The sequence below is a fragment of the Rhinopithecus roxellana genome, chromosome 11 (assembly GCF_007565055.1).
Source record: "Rhinopithecus roxellana isolate Shanxi Qingling chromosome 11, ASM756505v1, whole genome shotgun sequence".
Lineage (NCBI taxonomy): Eukaryota > Metazoa > Chordata > Mammalia > Primates > Cercopithecidae > Rhinopithecus > Rhinopithecus roxellana.
Window position 1 is genome coordinate 113,551,344 of NC_044559.1, and position 21,252 is coordinate 113,572,595.

At 44.1% G+C, this 21,252-nt stretch overlaps 1 protein-coding gene across 3 annotated transcripts in view; it reads right to left on the reverse strand.

Annotated features, from left to right (window-relative positions):
* The window catches only part of FRMD4A (FERM domain containing 4A), a 365,202-nt gene extending 344,332 nt beyond the window's left edge, over positions 1 to 20,870 (reverse strand). For 2 of the 3 annotated variants that reach the window (XM_030940429.1, XM_030940427.1), the window contains exon 1: positions 20,398 to 20,524. In XM_030940429.1, the coding sequence (XP_030796289.1) occupies positions 20,398 to 20,490 (93 nt within the window). In that variant the 5' untranslated portion in view covers positions 20,491 to 20,524. Of the gene's footprint in view, positions 1 to 20,397 lie in introns of all 3 variants that reach the window. The other variant, XM_030940428.1, reaches the window with a different exon arrangement.
* Positions 20,871 to 21,252: the final 382 nt, after the last annotated feature.

Sequence of the window (21,252 nt, forward strand, 5' to 3'; positions counted from 1 at the left end):
CTAGATCAACCTTAATTCTTGGACTTAGGGCAATTGAGAGAAATAGAATCAAGCTGTGTCCATCACTGTACTTAATGTTTACAGCTTCATGTTTTCACACAGCTGCAAAAGCTCTGCCACTTTACCTCTGAACTATCATGGGATAGAAACCCCAGCAAAGCAACTGTCCCATGGAAGGGGTTAATAAACGATCCTTTCCCCATATGCAGAATGGAAAATCGACACTTAAGATAACTTCCACCCAACTTTTTCCCACCCCTCCCCTGAAAAAGTTAAATCGTGAAAAGAAATATTTTGTTTAAAGTAACAGGACGTCTCTTTCCACCATGAGGGCCCGGTTACAGACTTGAAAAGCCTGAATATTGGTAGCATCCATTTATTTCTACATGAAAGTCGTTTCTTAATGATGTGATATTTCAGTACTTGAGTTCGCCCAATGTCAGGAACCAAGCAGCCAAGCGGAGACCCTGATCGCTCCCTCCTTTGTCTCTGGATGGGAGACCAGAATATTCAGAGGTTACAGTCTGCAGCCAACAGAGAGCACTTCGACTCTTTTTAGAAATGAGTGACTCGTCCGTGGGTCATTTACTCATCCATCTCTCCTCCCCGACCATGAGGAAAGTGCAGGGGACACACTTTCCTTTAGCTCAATGCACAAAGCACAAAAATTTGCTGATCCTGAGACCTGACTTGGTGTTATTAAAGAAGACATCCTACAATTTAACAGAACAAGATTTCTAAGCAAAGCAGAAAGCCTAATGATTTCAGAGTTTGCTTCCCACCTACAATTAACTAGGTCACAACTGTAAAGGAAGAGAAAAAAATAAATCACACCAAACCAGGAGCACTCGACATCTGTGGCCAAAAAATAAACACTTTAGTTTTTCTTTTTTAAAAGAGGGGACTCTCAATCTAACAGAAACAAGCACATTTGATATATGCTAGAAAATTTTTTAAAAGTCTGATCAGACAGTAGGCAAAAGCAGTGTCTCAGGCCCACTTATTTAATAGTTATATACAACAGAGGAGGAGTGTATTGATGGATAGATACAGATCGATGGATAGATAGACAGACAGATCTCTATAGATGAACAGAAGGATGGATAGATGGATGACAGAAAGATCTCTCTATAGATTTATACAGAGATCTATCTGCCTATCCATCTGTCTATCTATCTACCTACCTACCTATCTGAAACAAAGATGAAAAAGAAAAATAACTTATGAGCATGGACATCAGAGAGGATACTTTAGATCCTTGACCTCAAAATGCCCTTTATGGGCTCCAGCATCAGCAACTACATGGGAACTTGGAGGAATGCAGACTGCATCTGCATTTGACAAAACCCCAGGTGATTCCATTATAAACTGACGTTTTAGAAGGTGTGCTTTAGCATAGTGATTTTCAATAACTTTTTTTGTGTGTGTCAGTTATGGAAAGCTTTTCCCAAATGAAATATTTGGTGGGGACGTAAGAAATATCTTAGAAGCAGAACTCTGGTTGACCAGGGGTGAGGGGGTCTCAGTCTTCCAGCCCCCTAGTGGCACCTCCTATCCCACACTGCATCTTAGTGGTAGTGACTTCTGCTTCTGAGTAGGTATCAGGGGTCCCTGGTGCTTTTGATTATGTTGCACCCTAACACCTACCAGCCCAGAGGCTACCATGTTGGTTCTTCTGAACAAACAAGCCCTGGTATATTATGGATGCTCAGGTGATATTAGATGATCATTAATAATTGATTTTTTTTGAGGCAGAGTCTCGCTCTGTCGCCAGGTTGGAGTGTAGTGGTGCGATCTCGGCTCATTGCAACCTCCACCTCCCGGGTTCAAGAGATTCTCCTGACTCATCCTCCTACCACGCCCAACTAATTTTTGTATTTTTAGTAGAGACAGGGTTTCAGCATGTTGGCCAAGATGGTCTCAATCTCTTTCCCTCATGATCTACCTGCCTTGGCCTCCCAAAGTGCTGGGATTACAGGTGTGAGCCACCTCGCCCGGCCAATAATTGATTTTAAATAAGAATACATGGACAGGTGCAGCTCAGACATTCCAGAGATGGGCATCAGAGGGGAAATGGAAGAAAGCAGGGAAACAGCCTATTGACAATGAGAGGAAGACAAGACAGAGGGCAGAGAGAGGGAGTGGCCCTATAGTTAAGATTTGCCAGATAAAATACAGGACACCCAGTTACATTTGAATTTCAGACAAACTCCATGGAACATGCTGAGACGAAAGAATGATTCGTTGTTTATTGAAATTCGATGTAACCGGGCATCCTGTATTTTCATTTGCTGAATCTGGCAACCTGACCTAGAGTTCCTTTCTAAAAGGACACTTTTCTCAGCCGCTTGGATTCCAAGGGTCTCACTCTAGGTTAGACCCCCATTTAGATTCCCTCCGGAGAGTTTTCTGGAGTCAGACTACCTGGGTTCAAATCCTGCATCTACCACTGCTGGCTGAGTAACCCTGGACAAATGACTTAATCTCTCTCTATTCTCTGTTTTCCTCTTCTAGAAAGTGGGGTTAGGAATAAGAGCCAACCTCAAAGGGCTGCTCCGATCGAGGATCAGAGGAGAAAATATCTGCATAGATTAAGCACACAGAAAGAGCTCATTAAAGGTACTTTCTATTCTTGGCTGTGCTTCTGGGTCTTCTGGGTCTCGGTAACTTCCCTCTCTGCCTGGATTTGCTCCTGGCCATTTTCTTGGAGAGTGAGACCCATCCGGAGGGGAATGTGGGAGAAGGAAGGAGGAGGAAGTGGGGACTGAGAAGGCCCAGGGACGTGCCTTCCTCTTCTTTCCAGGGTCATGGCCTGGCTTGTCTGTTGGGCGGGTGCGCTTCCTTCCTGGCCTTCCTTGTGGGGCACTTCTCGGGGTGTGCTAGGAAAGGAGGGAGGAAAATGTGTAACTTGATATCTGCTCCTTGACCCTGGCTGACCGGGTTAACTCACTCCAGGATGGAAGCAAAGCCTGCCCGGGAAACCTTCTGTTGCAGGAACATCTTGGCCTGAGGCTGTCATGAGGGAGCCCGATCTGCTTCCTGGACTCTGAGCAGAACAACAGGAGCCCCAGCAGCCTGGCGAGGCTGACAAGCCCTAGGACGGTGACCTCTCAGATCTCCAGATCGGAAACTCTCAGAAACGTGTAAGTGCCAGCACCCGCATTTGGGAATCTGTTATTTCTGCCTCTGTGAGTAAACCTGACCCACCCTGGAAACCTCACTGTCTCTCAGCCCTTGTTCCCATTTTTCTTTCCATGAGCACCACAATCAGATACGAGGTTCCAGTAACGATGGTTCTTGAAAATGAAACAAATCAAACAGAAAGCCAGCCAAGGTATGGAGCGGGGGACCTCTAAGTTCCCCTGGAGGAGACACCGGGGCCAGGTTCCGAGGTGGATTCGGAGCCAGAATCCCTAATGGAATTGAACAATTATCCTGAAGCTGCTCTCTGAAAGTTGCGGTTTTCCTAAAACAGTGTTCTTGGCGTGCCTGGGCTTCCTGGCACTGGTCCATGGCCCTCAGCAGCAAATCGTTCCCAGGAAGCTATTGTTATTTGTGCATCTGATAGCGTTCAGCTGAGTACACTGACAGCAACATTTAGAAACGAAAAGAAAAAAGGAAGCAAAATGAAAAGGACAAAAAGGAGGCTTCCAACATCCTAGTGGGAACAGAAAACCAGCAAAGCCTCTTTTCCAGCCCTTATCCTTGTGAGTTTGGACTCTGCAGAACTGTCATCCCCCCGGCATAGCTGCAGCTTGTATGAAGGTGGGCGTCAGGCGCAGAGATTCAGAAGGACAGTGTGCACCTGCTTTCCTCCAACAGGGACCTCTGCTCTGTTCTTCCCAGGAACGCCTGTAAACTGCCACTGCCTCTAGGGGCTGCACCAAGTCCCTGTGTACTCCCAGGACACAATGGGGTAGAATGGAGTGGCTCTGTTCTGTCAGGGCCTGACATTCCAAATGAATTCATTTCCTTCTGGGAAAAAAGAACCACCTTGTTCAGAGCACAGTGTTCCCATGTCTTGGCTTACCTTGAAACATTTTTGATACACCTGTTGGGACAATGCATTCTGCCAAGAGAAGGGAAGTAGCATACTTTGTTCTATTTTTTACTCTCAATGGGCTACATTTCCATTGTGTTGGTTTCCCTTACAGAAAATAACATACACAGAAGAGAAAGTTATAGGATTCCATGCTGCTTGGCAGGGGCATGGAATATGTGCACATATTTACATGGAATATGAGGGTAAACTAGAAAATTAAGGGTAATCTAAAACAGAAAAAAAGAAGGAAAAAAATAAGTTAAAAGTATGAAAAGGCATCCAGAATGAGCAAGTTACTGAGGTTGTCTCAACTTTGGCTTTGAGTTTCCTGGCAGCAAAGGTAAAAAGGTAAGTACATTGAATCACATACTTCTTATTAGCTTCTAAAAGGAATTAACGGAGTGGAATATACAAAAAGCACTGAATAACATAAGGAACAAGATCTTCAATGGTCATTTTGAAAAAGCCTCAGAAGCGTGTTTATAGATGTTTCTTCTGCTGGCTTTCTCAGCAAGATGATACTAAGATACCATCCTATCCAACTAATCTCTGCCAATACCCCAGGCTATGCCTAGACATGCCTGGAGCTATGCCAGTGGTTCAAGGGGTTTCTACAAACACTTTCTTCTACCTCTGCTTTAAATTGGTTTCTTCTCCTCTGATTTCTCTGGTCTCCACCTGTTTCTTTCTTGATTCTCCAGCTACATTTGACACAACTAACCGGACTCATGAGTCTTTAGCCTGTCTGTGGGCTCACTTTTGGGCTCATTGCCTCCAGCAAACTCCCATGCCTGGCCATGGGTGCTGCCCACCCACCTCCATGTCCTGCCTAAGTCTCAGGTCACATGGCCAGACCCAGTCCAGGTCGGGAATAGGTCGCAGCGCATTCAAAACAAAATGATACTAAACATCAGCCCTCAATAGAAAGGAATTAAATCTTTACTTTGTAAAATAATTTCAGCAGGGAGTTGAGAAAATACAGCCCAAGTATATTGATATTTGATTATTTAACTTAGTAAGGATCTAGTGTAGGCCAGGCGTGGTGGTTCGCGCCTGTAATCCCAGCACTTTGGGAGGCCAAGGCGCGCGGATCACCCGAGGTCAGGAGTTCAAGACCAGCTTGACCAATGTGGTGAAACTCTACTAAAAATATAAAAATTAGCCAGGCATGGTGGTGCATGCCTGTAATCCCATCTACTCAGGAGGCTGATGCAGGAGAATTGCTTGAGCCCGGGAGGCAGAGGTTGCAGTGTGCCAAGATTGTGCCATTGCACTCCAACCTGGGCAACAGAGTGAGACTCTATCTCAAAAAAGAAAAAAAAAAATCTAGTATAAAGGGATTAAAGTAATGACTAGCCAACATATCCACTGATCTGCTTCTGTTGGGTGTCCAACGTCCCTACGGGACTTTTGGCTAAGTGCTAGAAGGTAGTGAATTCATACTTGCCTTATCCAGCAAGAGACAGAAGTGAGGACATCCTGAGTTTAAAACTGAAGAGCTGCATGTCTGCTGTGGACGTGACAAGTGTGAGCTGCTGTTTAGGAAGGACACTGGAGAAGCCTGACTTGCCTCCTCCTCCAGCAGGGATATCATACTATTTGACATCTTGGTGAGATCCAGAGTTCCTCAGGGTTTAGAAAGAGTTTCAATCAGAAAAGGAGCTGTGAATCCGTTCAAGTTCTTGCTCAAGGACTTGGCTGGGACCCCAGAATTCCACTCCATCTAGCATGAAAGAGATGATTTAGAACTGAAAGGTTTTAGTTCAGCTGTTACCAGTCAGCCACCTTGATCATAAAAGAACCTCTGTTTGGCTCTTGTGCAATCTCTAGTTTTCAGCAGGACCACACACTGCTGGTCTGCAAATTTGAGTTAGCAAAATGTACCTCTAGGTGGTAGGGTGATTGTTCTCTTGGCTGAAATTGCTTGATTTGTTCTGCTTTAACACCATCAATGGAGAATATCTTCCCAAAACAAAAGACTGCTGCTGATGCTATTAGTAAGTTGTTCTATCAGGCAGTAATTAGGCCAGAGGTTCAGTTGCTTCTGAAGTTCTAGTCCTCTTGCTTAGTGATAAAACCATGCTCTCAGTAAAGAGGATGTCATCTTCCTGTTTCCTCTAGCTGGAGGACGGGTATTCAATGTATTCAAATGTATTTTAAAAATTTGCATTTGACCTGTCAGACGAGGTTTTTTTTAAAAAAGTAATATTCCGATTTAGCACTAGGATTATGCTGCAGCTGGAGGGCCTGAGGATCTATTTTAAGTTAGTTTTTTTTGTAGCAAGATGTTTCCTTTTTATGAAAATCAAGCCTGGGGCAGGGGAGAATATGTAGATATTTAGGGTGGGACAGTCCTTTTTTTTTTAGATGGAGTCTTGCTTCATGGCCCAGGCTGGAGTGCAGTGATGCGATCTTGGCTCAATGCAACCTCCACCTCCTGGGTTCAGCAATTCTCCTGTCTCAGCCTCCCGAGTAGCTGGAATTACAGGAGTGTGCCACCATGCCCAGCTATTTTTTTTTTTTTTTTTTTTTTTTTTTTTTTTTTTTGAGACAGAGTCTTACTCTGTCACCAGGCTGGAGTGCAGTGACGTGATCTTGGCTCACTGCAATCTCTGCCTCCCCGGTTCCAGAGATTCCCCTGCCTCAGCCTCCTGAGTAGCTGGGACTACAGGTGTGCTCCACCACACCCAGCTAATTTTTTGTATTTTAGTATAGATGGGGTTTCACCATGTTGGCCAGGATGGTCTCAATCTCCTGACCGTGATCTGCCCACCTCGGCCTCCCAAAGTACTGAGATTACAGGTGTGAGCCACCACACCTGGTTAATGCCCAGTTAATTTTTGTACTTTTGTAGAGACACGGTTTCACCATGTTGGTCAGGCTGGTCTCGAACTCCTGACCTCAGGTCATCTGCCTGCCTCAGGACAGTGCTCTTTTTCTTATAGAAATTGAAAACTGGTATCTTATGCAATGTTATTTTTTAAAGTTGAATTATAAAAATGGAGATATTTCATATCTCTCACTCTCTCACATACACACATACAAACATATGTATTTTTTCCTTAAATATAAGAACAATGCATACATTTTCTTTTGAAAAGTTAGAAGATTCCAGCAACACCAGCCCCGTTTTTCCCATGGCACAACTGAGTAGTAGTTGGCCTCACTTGCTGGGGCAGGATTTTCCAGTTTGCAATGTGCCTCTTTCCGTATTTTTCCTGCTACATTTCCTTTCCCTGCCTGGCTCTTATACACATTTGAGTTTATAATGCCTCTATGAGGTTGTATTTTCTAAGACGACTAGAGTGAACAGAAGCACAGCCCCAGGAGGTAAGATAAAGGATGAAGTCTTACGGGTACCATCTGAGATAGAAATCATAGCCAATTTCTGACTGCTGGATCTCGTAAGGACAGAAGTTTTCTTGTCCTGCACAGGCACGACTCTAAGATACATGAGACATGTTTCTCTTATGCCACCTTAAGGCCCCTGGCAGAAGAAAAAAGGAAGTCACAGAGTCCCGAAGATATTTTTGTTTGCTATTAGGTATGTTGGTTTAATACCATCAAGGAAAACACAAACACCCAACCAGAGATTCTACTAGAAATGAAGGGCAAATAAGATGACCTGGGCTGGGTGTGGTGGCTCACACCTGTAACCCCGAGCACTTTGGGAGGCCTAGGCAGGTGGATTGCTTGAGGCCAAGAGTTTTGAGACCAGCCTGGCCAACATAATGAAACCCTGTCTCTACTAAAAATACAAAACTTAACTGGGTGTGGTGGTGCACACCTGTAATCTCAGCTGCTTGGGAGGCTGAGGCACAAGAATCACTAGGACCCAGGAGGTGGAAGTTGTAGCGAGCTGAGATTGTGCCACTGCACTCCATCCTGGGCAACAGAGCAAGATTCTGTCTCAAGCAAACACAAGATGATCTGTAGATGGACGCTATGGCTGAACCAAAAGCCATAGGATCTAGGTATTGCCCCCTGAGAGTAATGTGGAATGGCATGGCACATGGCCTTGGGAGCTTGGGTTCTGCTCTTGGGCATTGGTCTTCAGGAAGCCAAGTTGACCAGCAGGCTGACATGAGCACACCATTCTACATCGTTGATTTCAAATCGACAAGTCCCCGTATGAATTTCCAGACTGCTTTTTTCTTAATGAGCTCGTCTCCTTAAATGCTCTGCTACTTGACAACCCAAAGCTGGGGCTCAGCAGGGGAGGAAGCTCCGTCTCCTCGTCCTCACTTTAAGGATGGCATCTTAGCCTCTCCAGGCTGCTATAACAAATCCCATAAACTGGGAAGCTTACAAACAACAGAAGTTTATTGCTCATAGTTCTGGAAGCTGAAAAGTCTAATATCAAGGCAGATTCGGTGCCTAGGGAGCGCTCACTTTCTGGCCTACAGGCCAAAGTTTCTTCCTGTGTCCTCACATGATGGAAGGGACTACTGAGCTCTTTAGGGCCTCTTTCATAAGGGCACTAACTGTCTCCCAAAGGCCCCATCTCTTAATGCCATTACTTTAGGGGATAGGATTTCAATATATTAATTTCAGAGGAACAAAAACATTCAGACCATAGCATATGGGATTAACATCTTAATGACAGTCATTCCAGAAGGTGATACCCGCATTGCGGCCTACCTGAGTGGACCCAGCACCTATGCACCAGGCCAGTGACAAAGCAAGGCTGTCACTGCCCCTGCAGAGGAAGAGCTTTTGCAGAGCTCTGGTGACTCTGCTCATCTACACCCAGGCACACAAATTTCACTTTGGTAACAAAATAGGCAAATTCACAAGCATCGGCACAGACTCCTGGGAGGGCCCCTGTACACTTGTCTGCTTTTAAAACTTCTCTTTCACTGATGTGAATTTCATGTGTCAGGGGTACCTTCTTACTTAAAGGAAAACTAAGAGGCTGGGGAAGGGGAACTAGGCATAATGTGACTGGGTGAACCCCACATAGAAAGCCTTTCCTGGACAGGATCTACACGGAAGACTTGGTTCCTAGTGTCAGTGGCTGTTACTTACTTTCCTTCAGCCTAATTGGCAGAGAATAGCAGGATTTTCTTCTATAAGAACTCCACGAGATCTTACATGTGAGTTCCTCCAATTTGATCCAAATCCATTTGCTTTTACAGAATAGATGTCGATCCCCAAATTCAGAGTTCAAATTAGGACTTGCTCATTTCGGGCAGTTGATGGCTGGCTCCAGCCTAAATTATACTTTCTAAATCTATTCTGGGACTCAGCTGGATTATGAAGCCCTGACCCATGATTACATCAAGCCATTGAAAAAAATTCAGAGGCAAAACAAACAAAACAAAACAAACCAAAACAGGTTTTCCTTCTGCTAGGTCTTAGGACACCTAAGACTTAAGGGTAGAGTGCTGGCTTTTGACGTGGGTGACCAATAGATGATACTGAAATTGGTCTTTCATCTTCTCTCTTGCCTTTATTTTGCAGGGGTTGTGGGAGCTGGAAAAGACCTAAGAGACAATTTGCAGCTCCATTTTTCTGACATAGTGGCTGAAGGGAGGGACATTTAAAATAGGAACATGCTGTTTCTTCAGTGCTATAGGGAGGAAACTCAATCTTGGCCTTAGTGGTAATAATCTTCACCCCATGAGTCTCCACCACAGTCTCTAACTGCTCTCTCTGTTCAGGACCGACCTTAGGGTGAGTAAAAATTGTTCTAAGAGTTTCTCTTTTTTCCCATCTGCATTATTCCTCACTTCCTCTGCTGTGTTCTTTTTTCTACCCCACTGTGCCTGTTTTTCTGGAACACTATATATTAAGGCACTGCTTCTCAAATTGTCTTCTCTGTTATATACCCCTGAGAATTAGGTTCAGGATGTCTGAGGTGGAGACCAGACATCTGATCTGTGTACTGTACTTAGAAACACATGGCAATTCTTTTTGTTTTGTTTTGTGTTTTGAGATAAGATCTTATTCTGTCACCCAGGCTGGACTGCAGTGGTGTAATCTTGGCTCACTGCAGCCTCGACCTCTTGGGTTCAAACAAGTCTTCCATCTCAGCCTCCTGAGTAGCTGGGACTACATGTGAGTGCCACCATGCCTGGCTAATTTTTCTGTAGAAACGGTGTTTTGCCATGTTGCCCAGTCTGTTCTCAAAACTCCTGACCTCAAGTGATCCGCCCACCTCTGCCTCCCAAAGTGCTGGAATTACAGGCATGAGCCACCATGCCTGGCCAACACAAAGCAATTTTGATGCATGCAGTTTGTGCAATCTTTTATGACAATGCTGCAATAAGGCGATTTCTTAGTCCTTATCTCACTTGACTATCAGCAGCATTTGAAAATCCATCATGCCCTTCTGGGATCCTCTTTCTACCTCACTGGCTGCTCCCTGTTCGTCTCCAGTGCTGGTTCCACCACAGGGAGCCCATCTCTAAGCTTTGGAGCGGCTTCGGGTCCAGTGTGCTGACATTTTTTCTTTCCATCCACGCACATTCCCCAGATGTTATCATACAGTCCTCTAGCTTTAAATGCCAATTTCCAGTGGTATACTGGAGACCGTGTAACTGTTATCAACTCTCTAGGGGCCGAAAAGCCCTGCTTTGTAATGCTTGCCAATTTACATGGTGTAAATTTCCTGCCATGGACCATTTCAAGAGGATCATGTGTCATCACTGAATGTAGAGTTGAGAAGAAATCACATAATTGGCTCGGGAGAGCCTGTCAAGCCAGCTCCAGGGAACCCCTGATAATGTCCACGCCTTATCTCCAGTACAGACCTCTTGTCCAGACACAGAACATATGTTTTTAACATCCTACTGTATATCTCCATTTGAATTTTTACTCATTATCTCAAGTTTAGCACATCAGGAATAGAACCCAGTCTCTCCCGCCCAGGCTGTCATCGCTGACCAGCTCTTCCTTCAGTGGTTCCCGTCTTGGTAAGTCAGCTCCAGTCCACAGCTGCTCGGGGGGCCATTCTTGACTCTTGTCTTCCTCTCTCCCTTCACACCCAATCCGTCAGGAAATCCCTCCAGCTCTCCCTTCCAGATAAATTCAGAGTCCATTCACTTCTCACCACCTCCAGGGTATCCGCTGGCCTAAACCATCATCATCTCTCACTAAGATGATTGTAGTAGTGACCTCATGCATCACCCTGATTCCAGCCTTCTTCTCTATCAACCTAGTAGCTAACGTCATCCTTCAGCCCCTGACCCACTGATCTTTTTCAGTCTTATCCGGAGTAAAACCCAGAGGTTATTCTCATGGCCTGCACAGCCTGTGCCAGCTGGGCTCCTGACTCGTCCCTGAGTCTTTATCATCACTTCTGACCACCCCCATCTCACCCCTTCACTCTGCTCCAGCTACCCACTTGCCACCCCTCAAGTACCTCAAGTCCACTGCTGCCTCTGGCCTGTTGTACTTGCTGTGCCCTCTGCGTGGGATGTTCTTTCCCCACATGGCTGCGTGGCTTACTCCCAGCTCCCTCCCTGTCCTTCCTTGAGAGCCACATTATATAACCATGCTGCACGCTCCGTCTCCCCCTGCTCCTTACTCTACTTTATTTCTCTTTAGAGAACTTATCACCACTTGACGTATTACCAATTCACGAGAGTGCAGACTTAGCTGTGTCTCTTGGACCTAGAACACTGTCTGGTATGTAGTCGATGTTAAATAAAAAACTGTGAAATTAATAAATAAAACATTATGTCCTAGGTATTCCATTCCCAGGGATATCTGTATTCTGGGACTGATTCTGTGTGGTTGGGCTAGGACCGCATTTTCTAGCAATGATCAATATACTTCTAACCCTTAATGGTTTTCCTCATTAATGTTCCAATAGAGTGACTGGAGAAATTGTATCTAAATGATCCCTCCAATCCCTCCAATCACTCTATGGGAACATTAATGAGGAAAGCCAGCCAGGCTTGGAAGCCTTTGGCATTTTTGAGAAAAGTCAGCAAGCAATGTAGGAAAATGATCAGAAGCATATTTCTGTCCTATCTCAAAATATCCCCACAAGGGTTCTGATTGGGAAGAAAAGGGATTGCCCATGAACCCAAAGGTGTTAATTGTGTAGTAGGATTTTAGGAAGTTTTTCATGATCCAGTTCACCAAGAAGAACTAGCATCTTGAAATAAGTCACTGTTAGGACTGATGATGACACGGATGTTCGTCTGCATACAAGCACAGGCACACTGCAACCCTGGCCCTTGAAGGACAATTCTGTTTTATTAAAGGCTTGAATTTATAACCACAAAGGGATTCTTTTTGTTCAGGTAGTCAGCATTCACTCAATGAACATTTGTTTATGCTATCTTTATCCCAGGTATTGTTTTAGGCTCTGAGACCTAGTAGAAAAACTGACCAGGTCCTTTGAAGTATTTGTTATTGAGTGACCAGTAAGAGAAGACAAAAAAGAAGTTAAAATCCATAGATGTGGTTCATCCACTCCCAGATTAGAATAAAGATCCATGGCAGTTTCTTCTATATTGTTTTATGGATGTAGGATAGATAATATTATCCTCTGAGGCTCATTGATGAGTAAATACAAATAAAAGTGGATTGTTTTGAACTATGTGTTCAAAGAAAGTCTTATATCACACAGGTGGATAATATTCCTTATGTTAGAGCAGTTTCTAAGAGATCTGTTTCAAAGCATGTAAAGAAAGCGATCTCCCCCTGGGCGGGCGCGGTAGCTCACACCTGTAATTCCAGCAGTTTGGGAGGCTGAAGCGGGTGGATCACTTGAGGTCAGGAGTTCGAGACCAGCCTGGCCAACATGGTGAAACCCTGTCTCTACTAAAAATACAAAAATTAGCCAGGCATGGTGATGAGTGCCTTTCATCTCAGCCACTCAAGAGCCTGAGGCAGGAGAACCACCTGAACCCAGGAAGGGGAGGTTGCAGTAAGCTAAAATCATGCCACTGCACTCTAGCCTGGGTGACAGAGCAAGACTCCACCTCAAAATAAAAATAAAAATAAAAGAGAGAGGGAGAAGAAAGCTATCTCCCACTTCTCCTAAGAACACGATTGACTTTGTGTACATATTTGCAATATGGCAGATTGAAAGACACACAAAAGGGATTTCGTCCGTGCACCAGTCAAGAAAAGAAGCATACAGGAGAAGCTAGATTGGGTGTTTTTGATCTTCAATAGCCTGGAAGGAAGTCGTGCACAATTCTAGACTCTATGACTTCGGAAGGCCTCAGGTAACTATCCAGAGACTCTCCTCAATGTGCTGGACACTGCATAGGATGTCCCAGGAATATGGACCCCACTTTCAAGGAGCCTAAATAGTTTTCTCCCCCTATTGAGAATGACATGACCCAAAAACCCAACACAATCAACCCATTTATTTCTCTTTTATGTGAAGCCACCAGAAAACACAAAAACTAGCTGATTTCCTTCTGCTAGCATCTTGCCCAAATCATTGATCTAGGTAATATTATTTCCTTGGGTCAGTTGTTCTCAGTATTGGCTACATGTTGGAATTACTTGCGGATTTAAATACTGATGCCTGGATTTTATCCCCAGAGACTGTGATGTACATGGTCTGGGGTACAGATGGGTTTTTAAAAGCTCCTTGAGTGTTTCCAAGGCAACAATAAAGTTGAAAAGCACTGCTTTAACATGACCCATGGCATGATGGCGAGGCATAAGGAGGGGACAAGCTATTCAAAGAGGAGAACCATAGCTCAGTTTCAGGCCCAGCCTGAGAGCTGTCATTTTGCATAGGATGCTGAAATGCCTAGGAGTCCTGACCATTTGCATAGCAATTTGCAATCCTGCTTTCCACACCAGCTTGAGGAATGAAAACTCTGGAGTGATACCCATAGAGTCAGCCTTTCCTTCTCCTCACTGAGCCAATAAGCAATGTCATTCTGCCCAAGATGAGAAGTCAATGGCTTAACATGACATAAGCTGCTATACGAAATAAAATAAATATTGGTTCACCAAGTTTAGGTCACTTAAAATTGCACGGGACTAACCAATGCAGGGAAAATGGCCTTCAATGCATTCTGTGAACCAGAGAATTGGAGTCCCCAATAGTCAGTGTTCTTTTTCTCCAGAGAGGCGTATATTTATAGAAGGAACAAAACCCCATGCAGGATGAGGGGGCTGGCTAATAATATGTGTGAATACACTGATCTGTCTGAACAGTTCTTGGCTGCCTGTGCTCAATGGTAATAAATATCCACTGAAAGCCGTCTGCTGTATGTGTTTTTGGTAACGTCTCACACTTCCCTGCATGAATACATCCAGAATGTAAGCACCACACACTCAACTATAGAGACTCTGTTGTATTCCGAATTCTTAAGTTATGCAGCTTAGCAGCTGTGATAATGTAATGGTTTGCAAAATAATAGACTGGCAAGACGTCAACCTGGAATAACACATCATATAATGAATGACGTGGGTACAAAAAGGTTTAATTTATGCTGTGTTAAAAATATCGCTCCAGAAATATCCCACCATTTCAGTCTTTTCTAGACACACAAAAACCCTTTCACCTAAAATATTGGAATAATTGTGGTAAAAGAGAATGCTTTCTTGTCTCATTTTCCTCCCAATAAAACCATCGAATTTGTACTACTTTGTGAAGAGACCTATGATTTGAGTCTGATTGGCTGTTCGCGCATTAACTTTGTTCCATTTAAAGATGTATGGCATGGTCTTAGAGTTCCGAATAAATAAGAAAAGAGCATTTCGCTTTCCCCGCTTGTACTGACACGTAAGAGCAAACACATTTTCCACCAAAGATAATGGGACTTGTGGTAGTTTGGCATGGGGTTGGAGGCTGTTCCAGAGTAGGTCTTAATTCTGATCCTCTTCCCAAATTTGCTCACTGAGAGTTTATATGAACTTTTAGATTTCATTCATTCTGTTATCTAGTGGATATTTATTGCACTCCTGTTATGAACCAGGAACCTAGGGGTGTTCCCTGTCCTCAAGATGCCTGCCATCGTATGGAGGATTATGACTGATGCAAACCAGGGGTTTCAATGCAGTGTGATTTGTGCTATGGTAAGGGAATTCTAGAGTGCTACGAAAGCCTGCAGGGAGAGCACTTACTCAGACTTGGGGAGGGGATGGGGTGCCTGGAAGAGCTTCCTGCAGAATTGCCTTTAGGCTGAAAGAAGTAAAGGGGGTGGAGGGAGGAGGCAGAAAGTGCCAGGAATATGAAAACACATACAAAGGCCCTGGTGCAAGAGAAATCTTAGTAGTTTAGAGGAACTGCAAACACGTCCTGGTTGGAATATAACACTCCCAGGGTAAGGTATGGGAAGAGGTGAAGCTGGAGGGCTGTGATTAGGAAAGGCCTTGTGATTTGTCCTTATCCTGAGGCAGGGAGCCACTTAAGGGTTTCAGTAGACAAGTGACACAATCACCCCTCGGTTTTAGAAAGAGCACAGTGGCTGCAGCACAGAGCATGAATTGAGGGGAGGAAGACCTGCCATGGTGAGAAGGCAATATGCAGGCGAGTGATGGTGGCAGGCTGCACTACCGAACAAAGGAGCAGGACGGGGGAGACACGTCTCAGAGCTGGAATGGACAGTGCCTTGTGGCTGTGAGAAGGAGACGATGAAAAGAGAGGAGGTGGGAAGACGCCAGGATCTAGTTTGGGTTTTAGGAAGCTGGGGGTGTTGAAGGAGAAGCAGGATTATTAGGAGAGATGATGAAGTTCATCATGGACATGCTGGATTTGAGGTGTTGAGATGTTCAAGAGAACAGTGATGTCCAGTCCACCGGGGCGGGGGTGGGGGGGGGGCGGTCTGTGGGTATGGATATTAGAGAGGATAAGTCATCGGGGCAGATGAGCAATCCAATAAATGCAGGAAATTATGCTCCCACTTCAACAGATGATCTTACAGCTGGAAAATCAGTGGGTGAAAACAGAGATACAGCAATTCGGTAAGTACTTGCATGACTGGGTCCGAGCCCTCATAGGTGGGCATCTCAGGGTGTGAAGACATACACATTTCTCAGCTTCCTGGAGCCCAAACCAGAGCTGAGAATATAGACAGCAGCCTAGCAGATTTCACCTCCACTTAAAACCACAAACTAAAACAACGTGGGATGGGCTACATAAAAGGTTCACACACTCATTCTTAGGCTTTGCATCTATAAAGGTAATCTCCAACATAAAACCATTTCCTCGTATTGCAAAGTTATACTAGTTTAATAAAAGCTTTCCCCCCGCCCCAAGGCAAACTCCCAGAAAAAAAATTTCCACATTTTCTCTTTCCTTAACTCACTTATATGTTTTGTTCTTACATTTATTAGAATTTTCCATGAAGTTCATTTTTACTTTACTTCTGGAATAAAAAACATCTGGCTTTAGAGGGAAGAAACCATACAGAAGGATCTGGGCTTGAGTAAGTTGAGTTACTTGGGATTCACGTGTAGTCAGTTTGAAAGACTTTGTTTTCCACGTGTCTTACATAAAATTGGGAGTTCCAGAAAAGTTATCGCCATGACACAACATACTGCTTTTCTTGGCTTTAGCAAGTGAATAGCCCTAAAGGACGGCTCCAGGAGACAGGGAGGTGTGTCTAAATATAAAAAATTGCCATCTGTTATTAAAAATACAAGACCGGGTGCGATGGCTCACGCCTGTAATCCCAGCAATTTGGGAGGCCGAGGCAGGTGGATCACTTGAGGTCAGGAGTTTGAGACCAGCCTGGTCAACACTGTGAAACCCTGTCTCTACTAAAAATACAAAATCATCCAGGTATGGTGGCACACGCCTGTAATACCAGTTGTTCTGGAGGCTGAGGCAGGAGAATCGCTTGAACCCAGGAGGTGGAAGTTGCAGTGAGCCAAGATCATGCCACTGCACTCCAGCCTGGGCAACACAGCGAGACTCTGTCTCAAGGAAAAAAAAAAAAAAGATACAAGCCAAGAGTTCTTTTACACAAAGATAGGCAATCTCAAAAACGATGCCTATCATTATGGACTGCATTTTATGTGATTGCCAGGTATTGTGTCAGGTCCTTGCATACATTTTTGGTGATCCTTTACAAGCACTGAAATGGGGTGGGTATTGTGGATGGATAAGCCAAAGCTGAGGAAGTTCGAGTCACTCTGTCAACGCCATATGACTCATAAATAGTCAGTAGTCAAATGCAAATAGTAAATAGTCAAACAGTAAATAGTAAAACTCGTAAATAGCAAATAGACAAGCCTCACCCTTGTCACCCCACCATGCTGCTTTCTGTAGCACCTAAATTTTTTGTCTCTGTTACTTATTTTGTAGCTTAATTCTAGCCTGTATTACATTGACTTCTAATTGTTTTATTCATATAAACTTTACAGGCCTAATCTCTCCTCCCGAACCAAACATGGCATTTTATATTTCTTTCTTTTTTTTTTTTTTTTGAGACGGAGTCTTGCTTTGTCACTAGGCTGAAGTGCAGTGGCTCCATCTCGGCTCACGGCAACCTCTACCTCCCGGGTTCAAGCAATTCCCCTGCCACAGCCTCCTGAGTAGCTGGGATTACAGGCACACACCACCACGCCTGGCTAATTTTTTGTATTTTGGTAGAGACAGGGTCTCACCATGTTGGCCAAGATGGTCTCCATCTCCTGACCTTATGATCCGACCACGTCATCCTCCCAAAGTGCTGGGATTACAGGTGTTGGCCATCACACCAACCCCATTTCATATTTCTTTTATGTTTTCCACCCTCCCTAGCACAGTGATGGGCTCATGGCAGTCTGAAGAAGCATGAACCAGAACTAAGTCTGATCTCTCAGGATTCGGTGGATGTCTAAGTTGCAGGGTTAAAAAGCTGCAATTCCTTCTTTCAACTCAACCTCTAGGCAGTTGGATACAGAAGCAATTGTTGAACCCTGGGCACCTAAGGGGACAGGACTGTTAGTGTCCTGGAAATCAGGTTCTTCTGTTCGGTTTTCACCACCTCTGAATGGCATGTCTTCTATATTACCTTTAATGTGAATATAGGTGAGGAGGTGGTTTTATAACCCTTTTCTTAGGGCTAGGCTGCCATGCCATTGGTCCTCCAGAGAGCAAAGATGAAACATGATCCCATGGGTAAGGACATGCAATGCCAGGTCCCTGGATTTAGGTCCCGCTCTGTCATTGACTGTATATTCCTGTAGAGAAGATTAAACCTCTCCATACCTTGGTTTCCCTGTTTATACAGGACAAGGGTAGTAACCCCTGGGCTCTGTGCCTTGTTAGTAACTCGCGATGGTAAAGCAGGGGAATGGACTGAAAGCCTTATAGAAATGTAAGGTCTTCCACGTCATTAGATACTGTGAGACAACGGAAACCGCTGACGGAACTGAACAAACTGCTGTTGCTTTACACTCCCAATGGAAGAGTGCCGGCTCTCAGTGTTTGCCCTTACTTCTCCTCCTCTTCTATGAACACGGGACTCCATTCTGAAAATTGTCACAGAATTGTCAATTCCACTGACCCACGGTGTAAGATGTCCAGTGGAATTGACAGGAAATCGTACATTTCAGTTAGTTCCACTCTCCATTGCTGCAGAGGGTGAGGTGCTACCTTACCTTCACGGGGAAGACCAGTGCTCGAAGGCTGTGCTGCGCGGGAAGGCCCCAAAGAGTTCAGACCATATTCATATTAAGGCCGGTGTAACAATGAGATGTGCTCAAGGGCAGAAAATATTCCTGTGTGCTTTGAAGTCAAGTGTGTACAAACATACCCAATAACAGATGTGTTTTGTGTAAGATACTATATCCCTATATTGTCAATTTTTCTAAAATTGGTAAACAATGACTAACAGAAGTGGTAACTGCATATATTTGAATGTATGCAAACATACATGATTTATTAACACTTTATCTGGAGATCATAATGGTATAAATGGAGGTTTCCGGGTGACTGGATTTGTGTGTGTGTGTGTGTGTGTGCGCGCGCGTCTACAAAGGATAAGTATCTGCTCAATATTGCCATTTGCACAGCCCTAAGGCACACAATTCACATTTCCATGTTAGTATTTGTGAATCAATATCTTAATAATAGAACATACGATAAAAATTTAGTTACCATACAGACCGAAGAGTTTTCACTAACACCTAACATCACACTAAATAGCAGCCTGATCCATGTGTAAATTTTGCTATCACTGATGGCGTAAGCTCTAAGCTATTGGTATAACACGAAATACACAGTAAGTATTTAGTACATATTAGTTGATGATCTTGACATTCAGAACAAGAAATAAGTCTCAAAATAAAGACCTACACACAACCAGAATGGAAAGCAAAGTTTTTTTTCATTATTCAAATGACAGAAAAATGTAACTCATCAAAACTCAGGAAATCAACCTTGCCTAAGTATTTAGTTAGCCCCTCATATTTTTAAACCTTTAGTTTCTTTTTTTTTAAATTAAACATCACTGAGTAGTAAGTATACCAACCAGAAAAAGTCACTTGAATTCAATTCTGATCTTTTTCATAAGATGCTGCAGATTGCTGATCTGGCAAGAGAGCATCATGTGAGGCTATTTGCTTTATTAGGTCTTGGACTACACCTTAACTGAAGATGTCTATGTAGGTGACGAAAACTCATGGAAGGGCTTGCCATGATTCATACATGGGCTTTTGGGGTTTCTGAGACAAACAGAACTGCCATACGCTTTGTGAGTGTAGGGATTCTTCCTGCATGTTGAGCCTGTCACCCCAACGACAACCAGCTTTGCATTAACTACAGCCAGCCTCAAACTGCATCTGTTACTCCAGAGAAGGACAAATCCTTATTATTATTTTATAGGATCGTCTCTGCTAAGGACTTCCAAAGTAAACATGCTTTCAGGAAATTAACAGAGTAATTTTAAGCCAAAATCCATAGTATTAAAAACAAATAAACCCCAAATGATAGCAATGTATTTGGGGACAAAAAAAAGCTTTTAATCAACTGCCTGCATAATTTAAACCACCAAAGCTTTGAGGCTCCTTCACATCACCATCACCTCCATTTTAGACACTGTCACCCAGCAGAAGGAATTCACAGCCCTGCTACACTCATCAGTAGGTTTCAGTCAACACAGAAGAAAGCAGTTTCGCAACCCCCATGCATTTCTCAGCAAGCACTCAAATCTCTCAAACCCATTCCGGGGGAAGTTCCCAACCCAATCTTATCCCTCGTATTTCATCTCTAAAGGCACCCCTCCCCCATCCGAGATCCACAAGGTACAAAAATTACTGTTTCAGGTTTCTCATCATTATCTGTTAAAAAACTAAAATTACAGATCAGATAGTATTCTACAGTCCGAGGAACTCCAACTGAGAACGTGAGTGACAGAAGTAACGCGGTATACAACGAAAACAAACATCTCCCTGTCTTTGGAGCAATTGAGAAGGAAACAGCCCGCCACGTAGCTTACCCTTTCAACGCTGCGCCTTCTCAGAGATCCATAAGGAATTTTCAGTAAAAGTCTTTGGGATCTATTCGGAGCCACTGCAGCCTGAACCACCATGGTGTACAGCTGTGTCTGTGTGTGTGTGCGTGTGCGTGTGTTCCCAGCAAAGGGAGAGAAGGAGCCTCCCTCAAAAATAAGTTATGGTCTCCTGGAGGGTTCCCAAATATCAAATAACTGAAAGAGTTTTTCTTTCGACCATCTGAGTCAAGATGTGGTTTGTCAGGAAGAGGGGGGATGGGAAGAAAGAAAACCAGCCCAAGTTCTGCAACTTCAGCGCGCACGAAGCAACATCTCTAGCTTTCTTCCATCTGTCCCTCTGCACAGCTGGTTCAGCGAGACTGCCGTGTCCCGCTCGTGGGCAAGTAACGCTCCTGGGGAGACGGATCCAGAAATGTCAACTTTGCTTCTTGTGGCTGCAGATGGTAACCAGGTCAGTTGTCTAATCAAAGCTCTATCAGATGTATTAGTCATTCCATCACGTGACTCCCAAGCCCCTCGGCTGTACAGTAGGTCACATGCTCACCTTAAAAAGACTATTTGGAATATCACCATCTGGAATGGAGATTAATGCAGAATCCTACATTCTGATTTCACTCTCTTCTGAACGGAGGAACGATATTTGAAGACCAGAGACAGAACACATCAGGGACCTCTTTGCGGTCATAAATTCTATCTATAAAACCGAGCATCAGACATGTATATCTGTTTTCCCTTCCTGCTTTCTAACACATAAAAATAAACACATGGGTATCACTCACTGTATATGTGAATACAGTCCACGGAGAGAAAGTATGAGGGAAAGAAGAAGAAACTGTTTCA